Below are 24255 nucleotides of genomic sequence, written 5' to 3' on the forward strand. Positions count from 1 at the left end.
CTGCAAAACTAACCACATGTTCAACAGCCTCAATTGTATTTTGTGCTTAGCGCTAATTAGCACATGTTAGCATACTAACATCGCTAAAGTGAGATGGTGAACATGGCAAACCTGCTAAATATCAGCATATTAATTAGGGATGGGTCATGATTTTCAAATTTTCTAATCATCCTTAAATCGTTAAACAGTTAACGCAACTATCATCTTAAAAAAAAAAAACCCTTTTGCCTTGTTTTGAACCAGTGTGGGTGTGATGCAGTCCATCAGGTGTCGTGGGAAGTAGATTTCTTGTGTGTGCAGCCACTGTAAAGCCAGGCGAGTGAGCTCCCACTCTCATTCTCAACAGTTCCCAGTGAATATCGAATAACATTTTAGCTTGAAACGCCCAACTCCAATACTAATGCTGTCACTGTGCGCATGCTAGCATTTAGCTCAAAGCATAAGTCTGTCTCATTTGGCTTCACTGGGTTTGCTGATACGTCAGCCGATACAGATGCAGGTTAAAAGGAGCGGTTTGATTATTACCGCTTCTTTTCTGCCTTAAAAGCCGAAGCAGAGGAGGGACGTGCATTTAAAATGGCGTTTATAAAAAATAGATCTCTCCATGTCGCCCACTCTCCCCTTCTCTGCTGTGCAGAAATTACAGGCTGCTGTTAACTGGCACCTCTACAGTACTGTTGTGTCAGAGGGAACTAATTGCATGCTAAGAGAGGTGTTCTGTGATTCCTGGATGGCCGGAGCATCTTGACAGAAGGTGGGGGAAATGAAAGCAAAAAGCTCAAAAAAAAAAAAAAAAAAAAAAAAAAACACATGCGCAAGGCTAAATTAAGGCACAAATTGCGAGACTGCCGCTCCGCTGGCATTACAGCAGTGAGTGGAATAATGAATGCAGCAGCGAGGTTCAACGGGAGCAGTAAAAATAGATACTATTAGAGGCAGACAGAGAAACGGAAAGGGGAATACAGCCAAAGTGTGATTTTCTTAGGTGTGCTGACAGTTTGAGGCCAACAACAGCCGAGCCGAGCAGAAGCCGCAGCAGCTGCTTACTCGAGCTCGTCGACGTTCACCCAGCGTCAATCCTTCGCCGCTCATTAACTCCAACATACAGTTCGGAGGTTTTTGTTGAGTCATGCTTTGCTACTTGGCCTGAAACAGCTGACGCCACATGTTTGGAGCCGCCCCCCTTCACCTCTCTCTGCTTTTGCCTCCTCCACCTCCTCTTCCTCTGATCTCTCCGGCCACTCTTCCTTTCCTCACCTCCTCATTATCCGCCCTCCTCGCTCTCACCTTCTGCTCAGAACGCACCACACCACGTCTCTCGGCCGAAACTTGAATATGAACTGTTGGACTCTTTTGAGGTCATCAAGTTCGCGTCACCATGGCAACAGCAGGTGTTGCTATAATTCGCAGGCAAATTTCTATTGCTCTGTAAACACGCTTACACCCCGCAAAGCCATTTGAAACAAGCCTGGCTGTGAAAGATGATTTGAATAAACAGCTCACTCGTCAAAACGTCACCTGGTTGGATGGACTCAGGAGTGCTGCTCTAATGGCCTAACAGGAGCACTTTCTCAACGAGTGGCTCTCGTTCTGCTGCTTTTCCATATTAACCGACTGCTGTGTTTCAAATTATTACAAGACCACTCGCCCTCGCCGGCACGGGCGCCGCCAGAGCGCTTCAGCTATTCATTTGCCACATGCTCAAACCCAAAGAAGGCAGAAAATGTAATGCCACAGTGGTATTAACATGCACCCAAACCAGAAGATCTAGGAGGAAGAAATAAGGCTGGGAAGTGTTTATACTGCTTTGTACAGATTTTCCATCTCGTGTTCCAGTACAGTTTGTTTGACAGGTATGAAACAGAGCTGCTTCTTCAATGTTCCTCAACACACTCTATATAACAATACTAATTATTCAGTTTTGGGGTGGCGGATGGCTTTAAATACCACCGAACCCATTAGCTTTACCCACTGTGGAGATTCCAGCCAGAAGTTTGAGTCACAGCTGTAGCAAAGTAAAAACACTCTGTGGCTGCAGATTCTCAAAAAAAATTTAATAAAATACGTTTTAAATAACTCCATACATTTATTTATATGTTCTAGTGTAACTGTATTGCACTGGCATGAACATACTGTGCTTGGAGCTAAAGTGATCAGTTGATAGTCAAATAATTTTGTAAGCAAATAATCTCTGCTTCCAAAACAAAACCATGCCATAGTTACCGAATTCATCCAAAACAGACCTCAAATCCAAACGTGAACTCACTTCAGTGGCAGATTGTCTCATCAGTTCTCTTAAAAACAGAATTTTTAGCTTCCACTTGTCATTAAGAGCCTAGATAACTGAACATTAAGCTCAGTGATTGGATATTTCCAACCAAAATCCACCTACAGAGTTGTAATTTCCTTCTCTATTTACATTGTTTTGTATTCAACTTTGAGTATCAAGGTAACACTGAGCACTAAAAGGATGAATCACACATAAAAAGTCAAACCATCATGCACTAGTGCACGTATAGCTCTTACCTTGCACGTCATCATGTCGCTGACTCTCTGCTGCATGGACTGGCCGGCTTTGGGCCTGACCAGGAGGTACAGGGCTTTGACCTCGGGGCAGGACCTCAGCAGCTTCTCCACCAACACCTTCCCCATGAAGCCCGTGGCTCCTGTTATCAGCACGCTCTTGCCAGCATAGTATTCAGCTATGGACGCCATCCTGCTGCCCGCTGTGCTGCTGCAGATGTCTGTCAGTCTGGTGTGTCCGTCTGGTGCCTGCTCTCCAACCTCGTCGAGGTCCCGGCCTTCAGACAGCTCCTGCAGAGGAGGGAGGATACGGATGTGAGGGCTGGCAGCCACATAGTTTAAATACTGCATCAGGAAGTACTTGTGAGGCTTGTCTATGAATACATGCTGACTTTAAGCAAGGGAGCAGTTCAGGGACAGCTTTGCATGAATGTAAAGTCTTTTAATTGCTTCAGTTTGATACACTTGGGAAAAAAAACATTTAAACAAAATGTGGATCAGTAGTGTTATCTCCCTGTTCTGACCTTCAAACTGCCAGAAGAAACATGCAACCAGTATGCAAATTAGATGAATATTCATACAGGCGGATGGAGAGAGGGCAATGTTCAGGGGCAATTTGACAGCTATGTGTCGGGTGATGAGTCCGCAGGAAAAAGCTGTGCTCCAGAGGAGAAGTAAAATTTATCAGCTGCAACTATGTTTGCAACCATTTATTATTTTTATGGTTAATTGCATCTGTCTCTGCATCTCTGTCTTCCTCATTTCCTGTCATCTCGCTCCCATCTATGATGAAGGCATAATGAATATAAAAACACTTAATTCAAGATCCAAGATGATGTCTGCTAAAATCCAAAACTTTTCTACTGTACCAACACAGAAGATGAAGAAATTCAGCAAATACTCACATTTGAGACACTGAAACCAGTGAAGTTTTAGGTGTTTTTGCTTGATCAGCTGATTAATCGTACCTTCAAAATAGTTTTAGCTCTAGTTGCAACAAATCATTTTTCATGATCAAGTGTTTTTTTAAGGAGATACAATTCAAAATAATGAAAATGTCCACTACAATTTAACGTAACGATGTTAAATGTCTTGTTTTGTCTAACTAACACAAAAAGAGGAGTTTTGGCGTAGCTCTACATTACTGATATGAACGCATTGTCCTTTGACCTAAAATGATTAGTTAATTAAGTAGCTCCACAGAAAACTAACCTGCAACAATTCATATTCAATCAATAATATTAATTATTTTTGGAGCAGAATGTCAAACGTTCACTGGTTAAATGCAAATATTTGCTGGTTTTCTTAATATTTTATGATATTAAACTAATTATCTTTGGGTTTCGGGCTGCTGGTCGGACAAAACAAGCAATGTGAAGACATTAAATCGGACTGTGACACCTTCTAGATCAAAACAAAAGAACACTTGAGTGGAGAAGACAATCTTAACTATTAATGAACACGGGAAATAATTGCTAGTTTGAGCATGACACCGCCAGCCATCCCTGTGCGTGGATTCGTTTGCGTGATATCGCTCTCGTCCTGTTAATTCGTAGCTGTGTGCGATGGGAGTTTCTCGGCTTGCCGTGTTGACTCAGGGTTGTCCTTGCGTGATGAGATTTACACGGCGACAGATCCATATCAACATTAGCCGGAAGCCATACTGGTTAGCCACAACATTTACACAACAATCTCAACCCTTTGAAACGCTGTCAAAATGAAGAATGACTCAAGCGCACCTGCTTCACTCTGCACATTTACACAAGATAAAGTGACCCAGACTTGCACTCCTTGTTATTTTTCCAATGATTTTTGACATGTTTCTGGATGTCCAGCCGCCCTCATTCCATGGCAACTTAATTGGATCAATTGCTGCTCTAATGGTGGCGGTGTAATGGACTGTGTCTGCTTATTTGGGCCAACTCAATACAATAAATCAGGAGCTGCATCTGCTGCTTTAGCAGTGGCTGGCAGCCAGGTCCTACAGGCTCCTGATTAGGACAGAGGCACCAGATAGGAGCTGATGTGGCTTCTGAAATTCAGAGAGCTCAGCCGCTGGTCGTTAGCTCGTGCACCGGCCCTGCTCACGCTGGTCAGAACTGGTTACGGAGTGTCTGGAGGAGACAGCAGAAGCAACAGTTTGGTCTGCTCTTTGGTGAGCAGATTTCACTTTCCTGCAAATTTGACGATTGACTGTGCTGCCTGGTTGGTCAAAATTTCGGGCATCTGTGTGTTAAAGGTTCAGTTAAGCTAAATTAGAAATCCAAAACGTTTTGACATGCATGTTGTCTCCTTTTCAGTTGTCTGTCAGATTCATTTGAGTCTAACACAATCAAATATATTTCACTGTGTAAGCGCAAGTGTAGTCTGGAGGGAGAGGTTGCACCTTGAGACGCTACAGCATGCATTTATAGGGACTTGAGGAAATGAGCAAGTTCATGGGAAGTGACTACATGGTATGACTACGAGTACTGAAAAATCCCTAACAATGCATCCAGTTTATCAAAGTCACTTCTGAGCCCTCAAGTCATAAAACTGTGCTTCAGATAAAGGCTATAATCTCCCCATCAAATCTTAAAAGCAGTTACACAACGCACTCATTAATGCCATTACACTTGTGGTTCAACCATCCTCTGTGGCTGCAATATTACAAGAAATCATAATCTAAGATTTAAGATGCAGTTTGGGGCATGATTAAGAGAGAACTGTGACCTATTGAAACAACAAGAAACACATTAAAAGTAATGCTGGCATTTTCTAAAAGCAGCGCAGCTCATCTGTAACCACTTGGCTTTATTATATGCATAGAAGGAAAGGATGAGATGATTGTGGATTTTACTGCAGTTTTTCTTTTTTATGTGATGGTTATATTGTGTGTTGCCAAACGTTTACAGGCTGAGACTTTGCCCTTTCATCCTTTAGACAACAGCCGAGCGAAACAGACAGCAATCTGAGCCTTCGTGTGACTTCAGCTGTGTTTTCAGTGCGGCGGTCTCTCTGATCAAAGCGTTGTGTTGGATGTGTGGGCTAAAAGCTCACGGCCACGCTGCCAATGTTGCTGTTCATTTGTGTGGAGCCATGACAATGACGCACTGATACATCACGGGCCTCTTAAAGACTGGATGACAGCTTCCTGTCTCTGGTTGGCATCACTCTGCTTCTAACCAATTGCAGGAGCCGTGGCATGCCTAACACGTGCCAGCCGGCGTGTAAAAACAGGGCTGATGGGATGCCTGCTTGCGAAATTTTGCATTTGGCAACAATAGCACAGATTTTAGCCAAGACAGACGCCCGATGAGCACTTTTCAGTGATTCACTGGAGCTGTGATTTGTACACAAGATGAGTTTTTTCCTCCCTCCCTCTCCTTCTTTCATCCTCTCTCCTGGGCTGCAGACTCCCGGCATGTCTGCCCAAAGACAGAAGACAGAAACCAAATCCTCCTGAGCCAAACGTGGCCCAGATAACAAAACAATCTTGTATTTACTTGCTTTCCTTCCATTCTGCCGTCTGTGCATCTAATATTGAATTACACTCCCTTACACATACGCACACAGAAAAAGATGTGTGTGTGTGTGTGTGTGTGTTTGATTTATTCTTCCACTTGTTTGCAGTGGAAAACAGGCATCACAGAAACTAAAGCCTGGTTTTCAGGCAAAGACATCAAGCTGAAGTCCACTGAGCTTTGCGTTTGGCAGATTATTTGAGTTCTGGATCTATGATTTACAGACGAGGCAATATCTGCAGATTTATTACTCGGCATTCAGAGACCACAAAATAAAAAGGTCAGTCAAGGTACTGTGTTGAGGCCCCCTGACATTCCAGCTTTGTGCCTCATAGAGATTCCCTGTGGACACAGAGACAAGGGCAGGGGGCTGAAAGTCACTCCGGATTAACGCCTAACAATGGAAATGTTCCTGCAGCTGGAAAAGTGTTGGAACGGACCCGCACATCCCAGTTTCGTGTCACACACACACACACACACACACACTACTGCATTCTTCTAAGGTTAAACAACCCCACCTCCTGCCTCTCCCTCCGCCCGTCAGTTAGGCTGATGATGTCCAGCCACAGCATGGAAAGAGGAGCTAAACTGCATCTGTCAAGAAGGCCAGTTTCTGTCTCTTGGTGCAGAAATCGACGACATGCTTACAAAGGATTTGATTTACGATTAATTGCACGATAGATTATTTTTGCAATTTAGCATTAGGTCTGTAAAACGCCAGAAAAATATGAAAAATGTCAATCACACATGAGAAAAAATATTCTGTTTACTGTCATGACAGACTTAAAAACCAGCAATAATTCCCATTATTTTTTGGCATTTTTGCTTTAAAAAAATGACTTAAATGATTAATTACAATGAAAATTGTTGCAGATTCATTTAACTCAAAAAGCCATGTATATACAGTATGTAATTGGCTAAGTTATGACTTAAATGAGGAAATATCTGACCAATATGTGAATAAGTGTTTAATACAACTGGAACATGAGTTTGATTGTTGGTGCCACTCATAAAATGATTTAAATCAAACAGCCTTGGAAGGAAAATTCATTGTTCGATTGAACTGGTAACAAGCTGCATGTGAAAGAAACTGGTCAACTCAAGACTGTAGAAGGTTCAGGAGTTATTCCTTATCTATAGATATGTGACCATTCTAGTGGGTGTTGGATCCTCAACAAGAAACTATGCCTGCCTAAGTCTTGTGTACACTCAGGTCACATGTTATACATTCTGACAGACCGTCAGTCAGTCTGTCGAGTCTGGGGTAGCCTACATCTGACACGATCTTGATTCCCCTGGCAGATGGAGACAGTCCAGACTTATGAGGACTGCTGCACTGCCTAATCATCCTTAGGTGACATAGAGTGAGAACAAAGAAGGAAAAATCCTTCATGTTGTACACAAACGCATCCTGTGGCGAGAGGTAGCCAGAGGAGTTTATTTCATTTTAAGGGGTCTCAAGGAAAGCAGTAACACTAGTTTTTAATATAAAAAAAACTTTTAATTCCCTGAACTTTGACCTGACTGACCCTGTCAGTCACACACATGGCAAAGGGACAAGCAGAATAAAGCTCATAGGCTGTCTGTCAGCATTACCCTGGTTGTGTTGTCACTGATGAATAAGGCAGCATCCTTTTAGAGTCCACATTATGGCTTGAAAGGAAAAGTACTGGGCAGCAAGGACGAGCACTAAAACCTTCAGGGAGCAGCTTCTCAGGTTATGATGCCATCTTGACAAAGTCGTGCGTCATGTTCAAAGTCACTCAGGGTCAATTCAAAAATAAAGTTTGGAGATGCTCGCGGCATAAGAATACAGCTCAGCTGCAGAGATTTAAGGCAGTTCGCAGCTAACGCTGCTGCACTCTGGCCTTATTTCATGTTTTATTTTCTTCTGACTGAGGGTTTGTCTGTGTTTTTCCTCAAGGCTTCTCTCCCCGGGAGGTCCACGCTGTTTGTCGGAGGCAGGTTGTTTTAAGCCGCAGCTCTGCAGTCCTTCAGCTGCCTCCGGCCTTTCCTCATTCAACCCCTCTATTAGTGGGTCAGTTGAGTGCTGCTGGAGACACAGGCAAAAATCGAGCTCTACAGCTGCACACTGGCAAAGACCATTTTAAATGGACAAAAGCCGACAGAGCCAGGAGGGGAGGGAGGGAGTGTGGGAAAAATAGAAAGAGCAAAATGCTGCAAAATGCAGCCAATAATTAAGGCAGCATTCGTCAACTTGAATGCCAGTGCCAAGCAACACAAAGCAAAAGTCCGTCCCTTTCACCAAATAACACAGTGCCAACATTGTTAAAAAAAGAAAGCAAGAAAGAAAAAAACCCTGAAAAGCTGGGTTAAGTGTGCTACCACTGCGGGCAGTGGTTTTTACATTCCTGCGCCAACATGGACACTTCTGAAAAGACAAGGTCCAGCTAGCAATGTTCAAGCCCGGAGACAGGAGGGTTTCAGGGGCCAAACAAGTCTCATTTCATCCAAGATCCAAGACTCCCAGGTTGGAAACCACCGCTAACACCGTGTCTACACAGGAGCAGCAGCGTCAGTACTCCGTCTGTGTCTACACAGGATGCGTTCAGGCACAGTAATGAATAGTAGGTCAACCCCCAGTTTGGCAGCACTCAGAGCCCAATACACAAGTACTGTACTTAGGTGCATGAAATGGAAGAAAATAGACTTGAAGCGTAAAAATAGGCTCCAGAAAGCCTTTGTAGGCAGATTGATTTAAGCAGGAGCACATTGGTTCTGCATCAGACGACTGAAAAACGCAGCCGTAACACCTCCACCGTAACACAGGGGCCAATATGTCTGCAAAGAAGGCACAATGATGATCATCCATAGCCCCCTTACTGAAATAATACTGTTTCTAGTTCAGACTGTGTCGTTGTCAACGCGTTTTTTGAGGCATTATCTGGCTCTTGTCTCTGTGACAATCGCAAGTAGAGAGGAAATGAGCAAGTCCGAGTCTCTCTTTACCCCGAGGGAGAGGATGAGGGTGGGGTAATGACCGGATCATGAGATTAGATTAATAAAATGTATTATCTTCTGGAAAAAGAAGTGATCTGAAAAAGTGATAAAACTTGTCAAATTGAGTGTTGGCAGAGCCCCGCATCCCTTAGGTGTTGTTGCTACACCTGCAGGCTTTCAATTAGGCATGAAACGACGATTTACAGCGATAACAGCGGCAGAATTAACATCAAAATCCTCAGTGCATTTGGAAACAATGGGTCTTTGACTTCAGATGGAGTTAGACAAAAGCAAATTTTCATTTATAGCCAACAACTGTTAATTTTGTCAGACTTTGTCACCAGCAAGTAGGTAGCTAATGAAGCTAACATTCGCTTCATGAGCTGGTTAGCAAAGGTTTTTTCTTCAACTGACTTTTTAGTCTTTCTGGCTGATTTTCAAAACACAAATATTAAAGATGAGGTCCTAAATATTTACCTGATGGCTACATACTTGATGTTGTGCTAAAGACAGAGGCTTTAGCGTGAAATCAGCTATATGTCCCTGGCAAAAAGTCAGCATTCTCACCCGTTAGTCCACGTAAAAGTTTGGTATAAGATCAGACTATTATTTCATTCAAAAAAAAAACCCTATTTGGCTGTTTAGCTTACATATCAAATTGTATTTGTGTGATATTTCTAACAGTATGTTTTAATTTTTAAAGTTGGCTAACGTAATGCTATCATGGGAAACGCTAGCTTGAGTTGCTGGAGTGTAAATTAAATCAAATAAAGAGCAGGACAGAACTGCTAACGTAAGCTTGCTAGTAAACTAAAAAGGCAAACATGTTAAGGATACCAGCTAACATGACAGCAGATGTGACTCATTTCAGACTTTTGTTCCTGCGTAGCTTACATAATTGTTAGTACTTTAGCTACCTGAACGTAGCGATAGCTTAGGTGATGTCGACATAGGTTTCTTGACTGTAAACTTCCCAAAACCAAAAAAGAGCAGAGCAGCTAACATGAGCCATTAGCATGAGCTTCCACACAATGGAACTAATGTAGTTAGCCTTGAGAGTGACTCTTGCTTACTACTGTAAGTTTTGGGCTAGTTAGCCTCACATGCTAACCGCAGCAGACCAGTTAACACAATGCTTCATTAATTTCTTACACACTTTCAAGTTTTTGTTTTTTTAAAGGCAAAACAATGACACTGCCTTACAAACTCTTAAATACTGAGTATCTCTTCCAGCCCCTGCACTTTAATATGTGGAGAAATCCAAAGCTTGACAAGTTTAGCTATGGTTGCTAAGCTAAGAACAATGAAGTCAGGTAGGTCAGCTGATCACTCTTCAAAATAAAGGGTTTCATAACCGTCTGAATTCTTTTGCTCAAACAGAAACTGGTCAGGTACTAAACTCCCTGATTATGCATCACTATTAAACATCCTCCAGCTCAGCTCCCCTGCTCCAGCGTATGAGGTTGTGACACTGCTCCTCGCACAAACCCACGTAATTGCGCAGCACTTTTACGGGCCCTCATCCAAGACTGCATTACCGCACAAAAAAACGGCAGGTCTTCTCTTCCACTTCATTTTTTTCCCCCAAGCAGCTAAAGGCTAATCTAATTAGAATTAATTATATTAGCCATGGGCTTCCAGGATTTAAGCAGCATCTCTTTAATTTAATCTTTTTTTTTTTTCCTGAACCACGAACCACTTTAAAATCTACACACGAAGGTCAGTGCTTACTATCAGATATCTGGCCACGAGAGATTCAGTGTGCGCGTGACAGCTTATGTTTCTGTGCGCTCGCATACACGTGCATCAGTGCATTGTCTGCATTATGTCTGATGGCGGAGGGTTTCTGTAATTACACCAGCCGCCTCTGAGTGACACAGCCTCTGTGTGCTGTGGTGTCAGTTGACGCCTGGCTCAGACCCAGACTGGCAATCGTACTCCCGAGTGCTGCAGCCGGGCCAAGAGGTCATGAACCTGCACTGTGGTCATCATGGTATGAATCCCACGCACCTCTTTCAAGTGACAAATCCACACCGGTCGCCGCTTATTGGTAGTAATTAGAGATCAAGCAGCAGCCTATAATTTTCTCTATTATCCCGTCCTACCATCTTTTCAAAAAACAACACTTACTTGCATTTAAAAAAAACCTGTAGCTGGGGCATGAGTGTGAGAAATTACATGTACTTTAACCAATTAAAAACACATAAAATAACACATTAAGCGTTCTCACATGTCAAGGCAACAACAGCAGAAAATGGGATGTCGATCAACAGAAAATTTTGTAATTACTTTGATTATTGAGTGCCAGAAAATCACTGCTTTCCACTTCTTAGAAATTAATATTTACTGGTTTACACTAATATTTAGGCTTTGGACTGTTGGTCCAACAAAACAAGCAATTTAGAAGAGATATCTCCTCGGATTTTGGGAAAATGTGATGAGAATTAAAAAGCCATAAAGATTAAAAAACAGCAGGTTAATCAACAGTGAAAAAGCTTTTAAGTCGCAGCCGTCAACATGTGATCAGCATGCTTCTACATACACGTTATGATCCCTAGAAACTCAGCGTCAGGCCATTTACAACTTACCACAACATCAGCAGGTAGATAACATTAAATATTGAGTGAGTTAACCCAGGAGAAGTGGTAACGTGAAGACTCATTAGAAAGAGGTTTCTCGGATACACAAAGTTTATTTTTAAAAGCCCAAATATTGCTAGTAGTATGAGCCCAGGGTATTTGTCAGACTGTAGCATGTATGGTAGTTTTTGTTACATGCTTAACAAACGCTCTGCCTGTACCAGATGTGTAAATTTCCACAATGCAGCACCACGCCTGATAGCGGTGCAAAAGGATGATTCATCCGTCAAGTGTCTCACAATCTCAGTTTACTTTTGACTGCTGAGTAAACTACTGAGCATTAATTGTGTAAGAAATAATGAATGAGGGAGTGTTTAAGGACGCAGCTTTGGATGCCTTTCATTTTCACCCAGCATGCACTTGGCACTGTGGGTTTGCAATTCTTTCGAATGACGAAAACTACCTACACAACCCGCAGCTGCGCCGGGCCTGCTCCTCTTTTACGATCCACTCGAGGCAGCCATTAACGCGGCGGCTGACAAAAGGCCCTCGCTCTCAGCAGCCTGACACGCTCACATATGTAGACGTGCAGTGACGATGGGAACGGGCCTCGACTGGTGCGCCACTTTCAACCCCTTATCACGGAAACAGAAAAAGACGGGGTCACAGGCCACAGCTGCCCTGTCACTTATCCTGCAGGTTCATTTTCCGAATGTGGAAAGAGGCACGGAGCAGGATATCACAGCGGCTCGGCAGGCCGATCCTCGAGGCTGCCTTCACTGCTCTGTATAATATGTTCACACTGTGTGGAGCACCGGATGATGATTCAATAGGATTGTTGATTTACTTTGAAGGCATGACTTAAATTAAAGATTCCAAGCAAAATTAAAGATTCTTTTATTGATTTTTTTAAGATTTGGGCTTTGTTTGGTCTTTTTTTTTGTCTGGGCTGGATAATATAGCCTCAAATCTGTATCAAGATAAGATGTGAGATTTGCACTGATAAATGTAAATGCAACAACACTAGTTTAGTCTGTAATTTCCTAATAAATTCCCAGCAAGTCTCCTTGAAATTTGATACTTCTTGAAAATAGGAAATGTAAATGTAAATACTCATTTAGCATGAATTTATTATTAGAAAATGTTTTCCTCATATACTTTTTAACAATGCAGTTGCTTGTAGACACATTTCTGCATGGTAAACTGACCTGATGAAAGACTCTTGCTTGCGCTGGCAATTAGCTGGAATTAATCACAAGCATGCCAATTGATTTCCACTTAGCTTTAATTAGTAGCAGATTACATTTCTTGGAGACCTAATGGGAAATTATTCGGAAATTACACACCCCGAAAAATAAGTGTTTTATATAGATAAGTGTATGTATTTCAATTTTAATGTGCATTAATTTCTGTTTATAGAATGGCGAGCTATAGATACTGCGCTGCTGTCCGACTGTTTGACTAAACTTATTATGTTAAGATGTAATTTGTTGTAGCTATTGTCAGTTTATAGACGATTAAAAATTGGGCTATAAATTGTTTTATGTGAGTAATTTGATAGATAATTTGATAGATTTTGGTTTGTTGTCCTGACACCTCACCGGACTTGGTCCAAGTCCAAAAAACATGTATTATATCAGGTTAGGTTCATCTTGTCCTGCAGCAGGTCTTGGATGTCCAACACCTGAGTGGACCTTTTAAAAACCATATAGACTGGAATTTAATACCATTTTCACCATCGTACCAGCCAAAGGATGACGGAAAACCAGTTGGGGTAATAAGGCCTACAGTTATTTACTCAGCACACATTGACATTCACATTTTTGTCGGGACTAACAGTACATACTGTAACACTAATTCCAAGAAGTATAATGAATCAATTAATGTGACCTTGAGGCAGATAAGTTGCAGATAATTGACAGGAGGCTTAAGCAATTTATAAATAATGAATTCAATTTAAGATCAGTGTAATTGATAAACCTGACACTTGCACAATATGAGATAGCTGCTGCAGCTTTTGGTAGTGACAGCAGGTCTGACAGGCTGACTACAAACACAAAAAGGGATAATAGCTTCCTGGTCTCATGCTCCACTGTTGAAACAATCACACTTTTAATTTACAGGTGAGTAATGTCTTTTTAAAGTTATAGCTAATAGTATTTTTATGGGAGGAAAGCATGTTTGAGGCAACTGAATGCAGATTCCCTGTTATGCACATTGGGTTCTGAGAGGTTTTCCATGGATCTGTTTTGGATGAAGACCTCTTATTTTCTATGCATTTTATAGTGCTTTGCAATATCATGATATGTATATACGTGACATGTAGCATGACATGAAAGCATATGATGAGAACTGTCCACATAATCCAAGCATTGTTCATGCGATAGTCACGTTTATATGCGTGAGTATAAAAGCTGAAGCCCTTCACATGATATACTGCAGCTACAACCTTCTAGTACTTAATGACTTGCCTGTGTGTTGAACAAAAAACAGCTCGCTTGCATGGAAACCCATATCGGTGACCAAGTCATTTAATCAGGTATCCAGTGCAAAGATAGATTACAGCGAAGACACAACACGAAGAGTAATGCACTACTTAACACACAGACTCGATGGCTTCACCTCGTGCTGCTGCCAGCAAGGTTTATAATTAATGGCAGGAGAGCTCTGGCGTCAATTGATGAGCTGTTCGAGTATCTCATCCATCCATCCAGTATGCAAATTAGAGCGGAGGTAGAAACCACAACAACACTGATGGTTTTGGACAGGAGAGGCACGAGCACAGATTATTTCAGATTTATGATGCCAGTGGACAGATTAGGATACAGTAATGCGACAGGATCTAAATACTATATCATCATAATCTTATCGTTGGTGAATGTGACACAAAATCGCACACATTGCTCATTGCAGTGATGGTATCACAAGTGCAAGTGCATGACAAACTTCTCTCTAGAGGAGATGAGCATCCTTTAAAAACATGCAAACACGGCAGAGTGCTTGTTGCCAAGTTCTGTCAGAGGAAGGCAAATATATGTGGGCCAGAAGGACAGAGTTGTTGTTGTTGATGCGGGAGTGTGTGTTCGTGTGTTTCAGGGAAAAGAGGATGCAATCAGCTTTGGCTGTCTGCTGGGTACAAGGCTAGCCGGAGAGATTAAAAGAAGGGCTGCTCTCTTCCTGGGATTGGAGTGAGGATGTGGTCTCGGAGGGGCCACTTAGAGCTGCACCTGCCTGCCACAGTTACTGATGTGGTCCAAAACTGAGGTAGACCGGTAACTTTGCATTGCATCTCTTTATTGGATCAACACGGTGTCTCTTCACGGTTCTTTTATGCTTCATTTGAACAGGTGGTAAACATGATTAATTTGGTTTTAACAATAAGGAGGTCATTAATAATGCTGTGACTAATGATTATTTTCACCAATTAAGTTGTGCATGTTTTTTCTATTGTCATTTAGGCTAGAAAATGACATAAAACAGTGTTCCCAAAACCCCAAATTGTGTCTTTTTAACAGCTTGTTAGCCTAAAACCCATGATATTCAGTTGACGATAATAAAAACAGAGAAATGCAGCAAATCCAGTTAAATTTGAGAATTGAGACCTTTCCCAGGGTTTGATTGGTGGAGACAAAAACTGAGCTAAAGCAGTGAATTTTGGACTAAATTTACTAAATCAACACACGACTCTGAATGATTATTAATGTTGCTCCACTGCTGGACGTCTAAATAAGCATCTTTAGCCATAACTATTATTTATAGCTCGTTTGTGCTGTCAATGCAGATTTTAACAATAAATCAATTACCAACAATCAATGCTAAAAGCAAAATGTAATTACTTTGAAGTGCAGTAAATACATAAGAATAAAAGGCTGTGCAGTCAATAACGACTTGGCTTTTTTACACACCATATAAACTCGTCAATTTACTGTCAGTTTACTGTCTTTGATCCATCTGCATTCCTCTTGGTTCATTTCAAAGCAGCCCTGGGAGTCACTGCCTTTATCTCCTCTGCACCAGGCCAATACCGCGATGCATTGTGTTGCCTGCGTGGAGGATGCAGTCACAATAAGCTCCTGCTCGCTCGTTTCTGCCGGACTAATCAGAGGGCGAGTGAGAGGAAATACCCTGTTAGACATTCATGCTCAGGTCCCGGGGAAAGAAAAGAGTGTAAAGTATAAAGGGGGAGCTATGCACGTAGCCTTGGCTGCTGGCCATATTGTCCATGCATCGGAGGCTGGGCATTCTTCCAAGAAGTCCCAGACACAGACAGCAAGGTTGGGCCACCCTGCCACAGACATCCCTAATGAGGTCCCAGACAAACATCACTCCAAATTAGCCACAGAGGCTTATTCCTTTTAATCTTTAAAAAAACCTTGAGTGGTGACTTGGGATGGAAAGTACGTGAAGAAAGTAAACTTGAGAAAGGAAAAGAAACCTAGCTCCTCTTAAAGCAACTCAACATAATGATAGCCTCAGGCATGAACTGTCAGTCCAGTTGCACTCTCAAATGACGGGGAATCTTGTTGATCTTGGGGTGGTGGAGGTGGATGCACTTGTTTGACAGGCTGCTAAAACAAACAGCTGGAGTAATTCCAACTTTTACGCTACTTTTTGGTTTCATATTTACTGAGCATCTGCAACAGATCAGGTAACAGCAAGAGCTGCTTTAACTGCCAGTGACTTTAACTGCATGTCTGACCATAACAAGGTCAGTACTTAAGAGGATAAATTATGATTAAGGTTGGTAAAAAAACATGTCTATTTCAATTAATTCTAGAAAAAAGCAACACGACAAACAAAATCAACTCAGATGCATCGTCACTACAAGAGTCCCCAGTAGCCTCGGTGGAAGCAGATAATAAAAAGATCATTTTCGTTTAAAAAAAAATAGATGGAGCTGCTCTGTGCAATTTCTTCAGTAAGGTATCATCAGAGCACTTCAAGCCTAAAAGATCATCTCACTGCAAAGCACTTTGCAGTGATTTCGGAGGCCAGACCAGCACAGACCCTGATGCTACAGCCAGTCTCCTCAAGCAGGTGTTCAGACTCCGAGATCTACCTGTGTCAAATAACACAAGGGTTCATTTAGAGGAATTAATCACAATTAATATCTTTACTTTGATTCATATTTTAATCACTTGACAGCTGAAATATAATACACAATATATCAAGGCAGTATACCTGAGTTAAGACCTCTATAGCATTAGGTAATGAATTAAATGAACAGAAAATCTCTTTTCACTTGTCAAAGACCACAAAAAAGTGTCGCTCTGAGGGGAAAAAAGTTAAACTTTTCACTCAAGATGAGATTCTGAGTCAATTCATTGATATACAGCAAAATGATCAGCAAATGTTTTGATAACTGAACAGTCTTCTACATGAATTTTTAAGTGACTCCAGCTCATCATATGTTGGAAATTGCTGCTTTTCTTTGTCTTACGCCAAAATAAACTCAATATCTCTGGGTTTCGGTTGTTGTCTGGACAAAATTAGCAATCTGAGGGCTTTGCAGATCTCTACAACATAACACCACCCTCCATCCTTAGACCCACAATATGGAGAAAAGAGCTCTTCAATCTTTACTTCATGCTGTGTAGATTAGAGGACAGAGACATTCTCTTTCAGTCGTTCAGGTTTACTTTTAAACAGCCCATCAGAAGCAGGTACACGATACACGAACGCAGCCATTAAAGACCAGGTGTGCCTGCTAATTGCTCAGTTGCATCAATTAGGCTGATAATGTCACAGGTCTTAACTGCTTGTGGGATAAATCGCGTTCACATTTCAACACCTGTTGTCAAGTTCCTCACAGGAATTATCCATCACTGCTCCCCAAGAGCTCCTACAGAACATTTCTACCTGCTGGTGACGATTTTAAAGTAAAAGCGAAGGCATGAAACAGCTTTAATTCCTTTAATTCCTAGTTTCACTCTGTATAAAAACATACATCACATGACGGGAGGAAAGACTGAAATACTCTGAAGTTTCCTCCAGGAAGGTGCTTCATCATGTAATCAGGTCACCTATTCAAAAAGTGAAACCTGTGATGTTGGGATACATCATGCTGCAGGTCCAGCCCCCTCCCCCCACCACCAAACACAAAACACTGTGACATAATGTCCAACCTACTTATGTTACGCCCAGGGGGTTATGATTTATGTTGCTCCTGAACTAGTTGTTTTGGAGAACAAATATGTGTTTTTGTCTATTTTTTCCCGTCTGGTGGCTGTTGAAGGGTCCGACTCACTGTTGGATGGTCGATTACTCATTTTCCTCTGTTCTACAGCAAACCCTAACGTCAGTCTGCTTAGACTTGTGCGAACACAGATTACACCCCTGAGGCCACACCCTATGGATTTACCTGCAAGCCGAGTTGCGTAAATTCTCGGAAATGTAAACGTAATGTATAATCGCGGAAGCCCTGCACCACCTGCGCCATCATGTTCCTGGAGAAGCAGCAACGCCCTCAACGACAGATCAGTTGTAACTGAGACAGTAATTCTGCAACAACCACAGCGTCACAGCAGGCTGAAGCATTCACTTAACATTCCTTCCATCAAAGCTGCTGAAACGTTTCCTCCCAGCTCTTCATTAAAGCACTTTGTGATCATTCTCAATCTGTACACTTTATAAGATATCTCAGAGTGGCGTTCAGAAAGCCTGCTCCATGTGTTCATTGGCTCCATTAATCAACACCGGATGACTCACTGTCATAAAGCGCCTCTAAATCCTCTCCATTAGCCTCTTGTGACATGCTATTAAAAGAGCACCCATGTCCACGTGGGGTTCAATGTCATGCAGCCCACCAGAATATCCCCCACTGGATATTAACAGCCAGGAGGCCCACGGGAAGCGCAGATGGAGAGGGTGCAAGGTGACCCGTGCTAATTTACAACATCTGCTTGAGCCTTCAAAATAACATGCCAGAGGTTTTAGCCTGCTTACACCCAGTCTACTTTACATCATAGCTACATGGATGCATTTCCAGACAGCAACTGGTTTCCAATCAGCTTCATACAGTAGGAAAATTAGCCCTCCATGGGCCCCAAATGACCAAGATTCATTTAAGTACAATATCAACTAGCCAGGCTCAACATAATTATCTAATGATGTGCTAGAATCTAGTTTAGAGACCTTGATTGCTTTTGTTTATATTGTGCTCATATCTATTTATCTGTTATTTGGATTAGCTTCCACAACGCGGTCACAAGTCCGAGTCAGATTTCCACAAAGATAACTGACACAAAACATGCGACTAGGTGGGAGAGCACTGGTTGGTTTTGGGCTTAAAATGAAGCTACAAGGTGTTGAATGCTGGAGGCCATTATTCAAACTATGCAGTTCGGCCCCCAGCCATTAGTCGAGTAATGCAGGTCAGTTCACAGCTTTCACTATATTCTGCATCCTTCAGCCCATTCAACCAACTTTTTTAACTGCTCATGAGGTTGTAAAATTTCTTGCTACAGAGGAGAAAATATCGACCAAAGTATAAAGAATAAGCTCAAAAATCCAACAAAGCATCAAGAAGAACCGAGCTTTGATACCCAGAGTGCGTTCAGAAGTGTTAAGCATAGATGATTTGCTGGCGCCATTCGGGATACTCCTCCTTAAAGGACTATCCTGTAGGTGAGCTACACACTCCCTCCCTCTCTTAGCCCTGACCCCCTTTTTCTCTTGCTTGTTCATCCTCGCCACCACGGCCTTTGCAACAAATGCTGATTCAGTCCAATCTGGAGCCTCCCATGAGGAACAGCCAAGCACAGGTGCGGAGACATACCTGCATTTTCTATTTACTCTTCAGTTTACGGGGCTTTTCGGTGTTTTTCTTTTGATTTCCATCATTCATGCTGAAGAGTCATCAAGCTCTAAGCACAGCTCTGTTACTGGTTTGACTGGCATGACTACCATGTAAACACAGAACCATCCTGTGGTTAGAGGACAGCACAAGCAGTTAAGAAGGAGGACTCTTTCCTTCACGTTACGGTAAAGGCGAAGCATTTAGTGTTGTTTGCCAAGGTTCGTTTGCCACGTTGCTGTTGGCAGAAAATGGAAATGCAAGCAATGTGAAAAATGAAGTTCAACAGCCTGGGCAAATACAACTGTCAGTGACAAGAACTTCTCTACCTTTTAAGATAAGATAAGATAAAACTTTATTATCCGCTGTGTGGGGAAATTCTGGTGTTACGGGCAGCAGCGATAGAGGAAGTGGTGATTTTCATCTTGTCTGTGCTTTATGTCACTGTAAAGTGAGAATTTGGAGGGTTTGAGGTCGTCTGTTGGACATAAAAAAGACATTTGAAGAGGTCATTTGAGGCTTTCACCGAACACTGAACAGCTTTTTTCACACATTTTAGCGAAAACACGTGAAAATAATTGCCAGATTAATGGATAATGAAAGTAATCAATAACTGAAATACTAATACAAACGTTATGGTCCCCTCAGAAGAGCGCCACCGCCAGGTCACTTTGGTTCATGACCAACTAGATGCAAAAATGATTTTCCCATCAGCCTCAGCTGTACTTTGTGTTTAGAGCTAAAATAGCAAATGCAAGCATGCTAACACGCTACAATAAGAAGGTAAACATTATACTGACATCAGCATTTAGCGTTGTTATTGTTAGTATGTTAGCACGATGATGTTAGCCTTTAGCTTCGAGCCCCGCTCTGCCAGTATGGCCACTAATCACACTGTGCTGTGGCCTTAAGGACACGGTGAAATGAACTGGCATCTACCGGAAGCTTCCTCCCTTTAATGCAGACAGTAAAACACGCTTTCTCGCCGCCTCCACACCCACTCGCAATGACAAACGGCACCGACAATATAAAGAGATTTACATCCCTGCAGTGGCTGTTTATCTGCTGAAGATGAGGCACGCTGCAATCCCCCTCACCCCAGACCACATCACAGCCTTCTTAAACTGCTGCAGAGTGTGGACACAGATGGGAAGAAAAAACTGCTCCCACGCTGCTTCTCCCATCATGCCTCTGCACTCACTTATTGTACCATACTACTCTCTGTGGTATGGAAATGCACAGAGGAGACTGGACAGAGCAGCGACACAGCTACGTAGCATTTAAAGATTTATGGAGGTCTGCAACAGGAGCGAAAGGAAGCACAAGTGATAAGTGGAGGCTGAAAGATAGAGAATAAGGATAATGAAGGAGGAGAGCTGATGGGGTTTGCAGGAGCAGTTGCGGTGCACAGGAGGAGAGGCTGCAGACATGTATACAAGGCAGGTTATGCACCTCTGTCTCCACCCTGCAGCATTCTTCTTTGTTGTGAAATCCAACTATTTTTAAACTCTCGTTAAAAGGGAAAATGAAGCAACATCCACCAAAAAAGCAGCCACGTGTGTGAGCTTAGAAGCCGTGAAAAGAAGCCAGCTTGAAAATAAAATGCTTTCTGGCGGCATTTGTGCAGCTATAAATACATAAATGAGCACAGATTCAGGAACATGCGTGCACACTTACCTAACGCTTCTCTGAGAATAAAATATAGGTCATCCCGTGATGATAATTAGAGCTCGATTTGTGATCCCGATTTAGAAATCAGCTCAAGACACTTGTTTCATTTTGCCTCTTATAGCTCAGATGGTGACGAGCTAAATTTACAATCAAAACACCTTTTGAGGGGGGGCATCTGCTCACAGTTTGCACCATATGATGCACTGATGTTCTCTGTTAGGGGTTTTTCTAAATATAAAAGGAATCTAATATTGATCTGTGTACAGACCATTATGGATTATTGGAGAAATACACAGTGGCTGACAATTAAACAATTGTTCTGATGATGATGATGATGATGATGATGATGATGATGATGATGATACACACAATTGGTTGATTAACTGATTGACAGATGATGGATCTGCATCTATTTTGATGATTTAATGTAAAAAAGACCAATATTTGCTGGTTCCAGCTTCTCAAATGTTAGAATTTTCTGCTTTTTATCTGTTTTGTATCATGGCAGACTAAATATTTTGTTGTTTTGGACTGTTGGTGAGAATTAACAAGACATTTTAACAGGCATTTCTTGACATTTTCTTTCACTATCTGACAAAAACAACGAAATAAAAAAAATAAATCATCCAAATAATCAAGAAGAAAAATAATTGTTGGCCTCAGAACTACTTTAAAGTGCAGAAAAAAACAAACAAGTGAAGCGACTTCACTGCCTCTGCTCGACAGCTTGTCTGACGTGATTCCTGGAGCTGATAAAACGCCACATAATGGAGACACAGGAAGCCACAAACAAAAATAAAGCCTACCAAGAAATGACCTCACGCTGCCGTCTATAATCACTGTAGGCTCTGAGCTTACCAGGCAAGGAAAAAAATACAGAAACACAAAGTTTTTGGCTTTAATGTTTCAGAATTAAAGAAAAAACAGAATTAGCTATTCTCTCAAGGCATCATATCTAATTTTAAGGGGACACTGTGGCCTTTACTACAACTTAAAAAGAGAATAAGTGCACATATGTAACGTTTGGCCTTTAGCGACAGCAGTTATCATGATGATATACACAGAAGGAGAGCAGCGTCATGCGGTAAATTGCAGAGCGGGTTAGAACATTGGTCAGTGAGCTCATGCCTATCATGGGAGATACTTTCACTGCTTCACAGTGAACACAGAGCTGATCCTGGTGCCTGGTCCAGTAAAAATGTGCAACACCACACATCTTCTCACATCTGGGGTCTAAAGGGAAATTTCCATTCAAACTGGGGTCTGCGGTCTGATGAGGGGGACTAAAGCGGATCCCCCCTGAACAGAAGAGCATCGGACCTGGACTCAAGCTGCTAAACATTCAGGACCAGAAGGGTCAGCTGAGCTCTGTCACACCTCTGAGCAAGACCTCCTCAGCCAGGAGGGGATTCAAAGGGTTCGCCTCCACATGGCAAACACACACACGCGCGCAGGAACAACCACAGGGGGGTCAGTTCTGCCCTTCCGCTTTGTAATAATGGCCGGTCTTTCAACACAAACACTGTTATTTATCACTGCGATGGTTGAAGAACAGTATAACGAAATGTACGCTTTCATAATTCAACGTTCTCTATTCGGCAGCGTCAAGGTAGAGATGTTGTTAAAATGCCTCTTCCGGTGCAACCTTTCAAAGTAAAACAGAACCGAGAAAGAAGGGGAAGCAACACTGAAGCCACAGGTGACATTTTTTCACTATCAATTGGCCTGCCGATATCATATCAATGAGTCGTTTGGTCTACAAAACGTGCAACAAACAGTAAAAAACAAAACAAAACAGATATTTATTTTTAACAATGATGTAAAACAGAAAAACCAGCAAATCCTTCATTCTTTTACTTGAAACTTAAACATTTACCAAAATAGCTGGTGATTTATTTTCTGTTTGTTGACAAATAATTAATTTACTGATAACTTCAGTTCTAACTAATAAAAACACTTGTTAGATTATGATGTACGTAAAATAAGATGACACATTGGTATTGAACCATTGATAACCTCTTCTGTGCTTGCTACGAAAACATTCAGGCTGCAAAACTAATCACAACTTTATAATCCACCATTGCTTTCAAAGTAGTTCACAACTATTAATTTAGTACTCGTCTGCTTCTAAGAGAGCGTGTTAAATCATTTTTGATATCCTTACAGCTCTCCTCAAGTGCTTTCCGATACTGGCTGCAGGATGATTCACACATTCATTCATCAAAAATATAACTACACTTTTGAAAACTGTGGTTAAAAGCATTTGGTAAGTGGTTAAACTGCAAAAGTATTTAATTTGAGTATGCAATGTTGCTTATGCTTTTCTTTTGAAGGCAATTGTTCCGACTTCCTGTCTCGCTGGCGCTAACAGCCGCTAGCTTCCCGCAGCTGCTCCACGCTGACTGCGGCTCGAGCTGTGCGGCTGCCCGCCGCCCTACACTCGTAGGCGGCCACAACTTCGCGCTAACTGCGCGCTCTCTCCCTCCACAACCCCCACGTTTAGACTGACACAAACGGGCGATATAAAAGCCAGCACGTGATGAATTTTTACCAGGTGGGCTTGCTCGGAGACATTTTCAGCCCCGGCGTGTTGATGCTCACTCCCGCCGCTCCGACCGCACAGCCAACAAAACCAATGAAAGATGCTCCGGCAGCGGCGTGCCACGACACATCTCTGTTTCCCAAAATCCATCTTAAAATCCTGATAGTGAAACCCCTCACCGTTTCGGAATCAATGAATAAAATGCTTCCTACCGTTGACATGGGTTGATGCGGGCGGTTCCTTCCTCTTGCGGGTTTCAAAGAGGCTGTGCGGTGCGGCAGCTGCGGACTCTCTGCCTCCTCCCACCGGCCGCCCCTGCTCTGGCTGCTGGGATACTTCCACCGTCAAAAAAGCCCAGTCCGGCACCGCCGACTGCCTGTCTGTCTGCAGACTGCTGCAGCTAGACAGACTGCTACACAAATACTAGATACTGAGTGGGCAGGGCGCGTCACCCCGCCCGTGGGACCTCCCCAAGTCCCGCCTGTACACGCCGTTCTGGCGGATGCGGCGCGAGCGTCACGCCAGCTTTCATTCAAAAATCTCGGAAGTTAACGTGGCTTGCTTCATCGTTGTTCTTTGAAAAGCGGAAAGTATGACATTTCCTCTCAGTTGTCGATATGTTAAGTTCGGCGTACGCCAAGCATAAATATAACATATTATTTCATGAAAATATAAAGTTTG

General features: G+C 42.4%; 1 protein-coding gene across 1 annotated transcript in view; it reads right to left on the bottom strand.

Annotated features, from left to right (window-relative positions):
• si:dkey-97m3.1 (fatty acyl-CoA reductase 1) overlaps positions 1–23978 on the bottom strand; it is a 55873-nt gene extending 31895 nt beyond the window's left edge. The window contains exons 1-2 of the mRNA XM_041964241.1: positions 23787–23978; positions 2527–2814 (exon numbers count right to left, since the gene is read on the bottom strand). Of these exons, the coding sequence (XP_041820175.1) occupies positions 2527–2814; positions 23787–23795 (297 nt within the window). The 5' untranslated portion in view covers positions 23796–23978. The remainder of the gene's footprint in view (positions 1–2526; positions 2815–23786) is intronic.
• Between the last annotated feature and the right edge of the window lie 277 nt (positions 23979–24255).

The sequence above is a fragment of the Chelmon rostratus genome, chromosome 22, assembly GCF_017976325.1.
Source record: "Chelmon rostratus isolate fCheRos1 chromosome 22, fCheRos1.pri, whole genome shotgun sequence".
NCBI classification, from domain to species: Eukaryota; Metazoa; Chordata; class Actinopteri; order Chaetodontiformes; family Chaetodontidae; genus Chelmon; species Chelmon rostratus.